We start from the raw sequence: 3,517 nt of genomic DNA, 5'->3' as shown, positions 1-3,517 counted from the left end.
AAGTTGCGTTTTGACACATGAGTTTGTGGCAGGGGGGGGGGGGGGTGTTGAAGCAACTACAACTGTGACATACTTTGATGTAAATATTCACGGCTGCTTACTACAACCGTGGGGGGGTAGATATCTAAGATCGGAACTCACACGTCTGGGTAGTTTGGTGGACATTTGACCTGAAGTTCTACAGTCACATAACATTCCTGGCCGTAGTTCAGGCCTTTAGGGCGCAAACAGAGATGCACCTCAGGAGGTCTTTTCACCTAAGATGCGGAAGATGGGGGTCAAGAAAAGGATATACAGTACTGTACATACAATATTGTTTTGAGGGGTGTGTTCGCCAGTGTTAACAGTGGTGCGTCGCAATTACCTTCCACGGATCCTTTTGGCGCAGATCCTGGAAGTCTTTCTCAAAAATAGATGCGAGCGCCTCCAACTCATTTTCCTGTTGGACCGTGTGGTCGTCTGTGGCCTCTGTGGGAAAGAATTGACCACTCATTCTTCTTCTGCCGCGTCTACATGGTAGCCTTCCCTCACCCTGCCCAGTCAGCCGAGAAAGCGGAAGACAAGTCTTAAGTAAACCCCCGAGCCGCCCCTTCACTCGCTGCAGTTCAAGCCTTTCACTCTTTTTCACACTTTTTTTACACAAACTAGAAAGCTCGAATTTAGCTTCGTACGCCTTCGGTAAGTGTGTTTTGTCGCGTGTCTGTCACACCACCCGTCGCAGATGTAAACGTCATCAGATTCCTTTCTCAAAAATGAGACCTAGAGGGCAGCAACGAGCGTAAATTAGGGCCGATTTGGATTTAGCCGTCACAAACCGGTTCACCACCGTGCCTATGAAGCGGCCATGTTGGCAGGGGCAACGTTCCCATCGAAGGCAATGCACGGAAATTAAAATTATCGATCCGCCACTGGCCCGCAGGCTACTCATGTGATCCTTGGAGGCTGTTTGTTGCCCCCACTGATCATGTTGGTGACACTCGATCTCACGACATTCAATAAGAATCAAAAGCATCATTGTCTATATTTTGGGCAAACAAATTCAAACTATAGTATCAATAAATAAAACTGTGTGAAAAAAAATTCCTCCATCCAATAGATTCTCGCACCACGTTGGCAGCTTGTTACCGTAATGTAATGCATAAATAGATATTGAAAAGTAAGGAGGTTGGCTTGACTTTGTCTTTTCAAGCTGAGGCTGGCTTGACGAGGGTAAATATTCTACCTTTACAAAGGTAATAATGCACAGTTTTGATTGGCACAATGATGAGGTATTCATTTAACAGTTTGTTAATTATTGCCAGTTGCTTTTTTTGACACCTTGGAGGCCTGCAGGTAAGAAGGACCATAGAACCCCCAACCCCCACCCCCATAAAAAAAAAAAAAGAAAAAGAATTTGAGAAAAATAAAATCCAAGAGCTGGAATTGAAAGTTCTGCCCTGAATGATAGAGGCACAGTATCAATGTCGGTTCATTATTTTGGAATGAATTAATTTGGTGATTTCTCTTAAGAGCGAGTGCAGTTTAACTGTGTGTTGTTTTGCATTGACAATAATGCTCATAGTGCTCATCTTACTTACACAATCTACTTTGTCACACGCTAATCCAATCGCACTCTTAACATTTCATTGGCTGATTTGTAGTGTGTCCCAAGTGTCTGCAAGTACAGGTATGTGCATTGGATGCAAAGAGGCCACTGTGCGAACGGATATGATAAGGTGCCTAAGGTTGAAATATTAATGGACTATTTCAACCTTGGAAATAATGTACATATTTTTTACTTTCTTATTCTGCTTATACTTGTTTCATTAAGTATATACTTAATTGCAGAGGTCACCGAAACTGACAAATAAGCATGCTGCATATTACAAACTAATATATACAATGTAGTATATTAAGCACAGTTGATTGGAGGCATGGCATCTGTTTGTTTGGAGGCCACATGGCTGAGGAAATACATTGTGGGCTATACAATACTGGACACGCAGACTTTAATTATTTGAACCGTAACTGGGGAAGTACATTCCTTGTGTGTTTTACATAAGTGGCTAATACATCTGACTTTGAAATACAGGACGACAATACAATTTACGCACACACTCACCCAAGCGCACACACGTGCACACACACACACACACACACACACACACACACACACACACACACACACACACACACACACACACACACACACACCAGTCACTACTTTCCCCAGAAGAGCTAGGACAGTTAAATTTGCACAGGTAGCAGAAGGTCGATGCAAATCCCTGTCAGGAGCAGGGTTGAATAATGATTAAAGGGGATTAGGAGGAGGGTCATTGCTTGGCTAGTAGTGCTTGTGGCTGCCTTTATACAACCTGTCTGTCTACTACTACTATCATTGTGCTACCATACTCCTTGCTTTATTTGAGCATGCCTTGAAGACAAGAACAAAAAGATGAGTTGGAAAACTTACTTGAGCCTTTCTGTTAATCGCTAAGCAGTTAAGGTAAGTGGACGGGACAAGGGACAGCTTATCACCCAATGATTTTTATTGAACATTTTATTGACATTGTAAGGTGCTTTTTCATTCCGGAAGTATAAAGACGTCTTTGATATTTGGTCATGTTTGTTGTCAGAGCATGTAAAATAGTGTGTAATACACAAAATCAACAGCGTCAACACAAACAGGCTAAGCTGCTTATGAAAGGACCCCTGGCACTTTCTACATCTTCTCACCAAATCGACAGCTCCTGTTCTTGAATTACTATCTTCATCCATCCACAGGAAAAAAACAGGCGATATAAGCAATGGCCGTTTTGAAAGTGACCTTTACCAAGACCAAGAGGGACAAACTAGCTCAGGCGCTTTGGATCCTAAATTGGATCTCCGTGGGGACGGGCGTGATCCTTTTCAGCCTGGGCCTCTTCCTGAAAGTGGAGCTCAACAAGCGGTGGGAGCTGATGGCCGACACGGACATTCAGTATGTTCCCAACATGCTCATATCCGTCGGCCTCATTGCCTGTGCCATTAACTTCCTGGGCGGGAAGATCTGCTACGACTGCGTCGACACGGCCAAGTTCCTCCGCTGGAAGCTAATCATGTTGCCCTACATTGTATGCACCTTCTTCTTTACCTTCTGCGTGCTGGTGGGGGCTCTCATGTGCTACACCATGCACTGGGAGCTGGATGAGTCCCTGCGAGAAGGCCTAAGCAAGGCCATGAAGTACTACAAGGATACGGACACACCGGGAAGATGCTTCTTGAAGCGTGCCGTGGACATGCTTCAGATAGAGTTCCAGTGCTGCGGCAACAAGGGTTATAAAGACTGGTTCCGAATCCAGTGGATCAGCAACCGATACCTGGACATGTCTCACAGAGAAGTGGTTGAGTAAGTACCAAAGCACACGTTAATCAGCACAGGTCGCTCTTTCTGGTATGAGAAATATGTGAGGATGCAAAGGTTGACGTTTCAAACAGAGTGGGGGGTTGTGAAAAGAAGCACAAGGCACCAGTAATGCTACCTGGCGAAACAATCCTT

The 3,517-nt window shown here is 44.4% G+C and overlaps 2 protein-coding genes across 2 annotated transcripts in view; one reads left to right on the top strand and one right to left on the bottom strand.

Moving 5' to 3' along the window:
• eif2ak4 (eukaryotic translation initiation factor 2 alpha kinase 4) overlaps window positions 1-761 on the bottom strand; it is a 22,740-nt gene extending 21,979 nt beyond the window's left edge. Inside the window, exons 1-2 of the mRNA XM_019870143.1 lie at window positions 365-761; window positions 142-257 (exon numbers count right to left, since the gene is read on the bottom strand). Of these exons, the coding sequence (XP_019725702.1) occupies window positions 142-257; window positions 365-493 (245 nt within the window). The 5' untranslated portion in view covers window positions 494-761. The remainder of the gene's footprint in view (window positions 1-141; window positions 258-364) is intronic.
• A 1,416-nt stretch (window positions 762-2,177) lies between these two features.
• prph2la (peripherin 2-like a) overlaps window positions 2,178-3,517 on the top strand; it is a 3,074-nt gene continuing 1,734 nt past the window's right edge. The window contains exon 1 of the mRNA XM_019870150.1: window positions 2,178-3,367. Within this exon, the coding sequence (XP_019725709.1) occupies window positions 2,787-3,367 (581 nt within the window). The 5' untranslated portion in view covers window positions 2,178-2,786. The remainder of the gene's footprint in view (window positions 3,368-3,517) is intronic.

This window comes from Hippocampus comes, unplaced genomic scaffold (genome assembly GCF_001891065.2).
Source record: "Hippocampus comes isolate QL1 unplaced genomic scaffold, H_comes_QL1_v1.1 scaffold43, whole genome shotgun sequence".
NCBI lineage: Eukaryota > Metazoa > Chordata > Actinopteri > Syngnathiformes > Syngnathidae > Hippocampus > Hippocampus comes.
The sequence above is the reverse complement of the archived record's forward strand: the minus strand, read 5'-3'. Positions and strand labels throughout refer to the sequence as shown.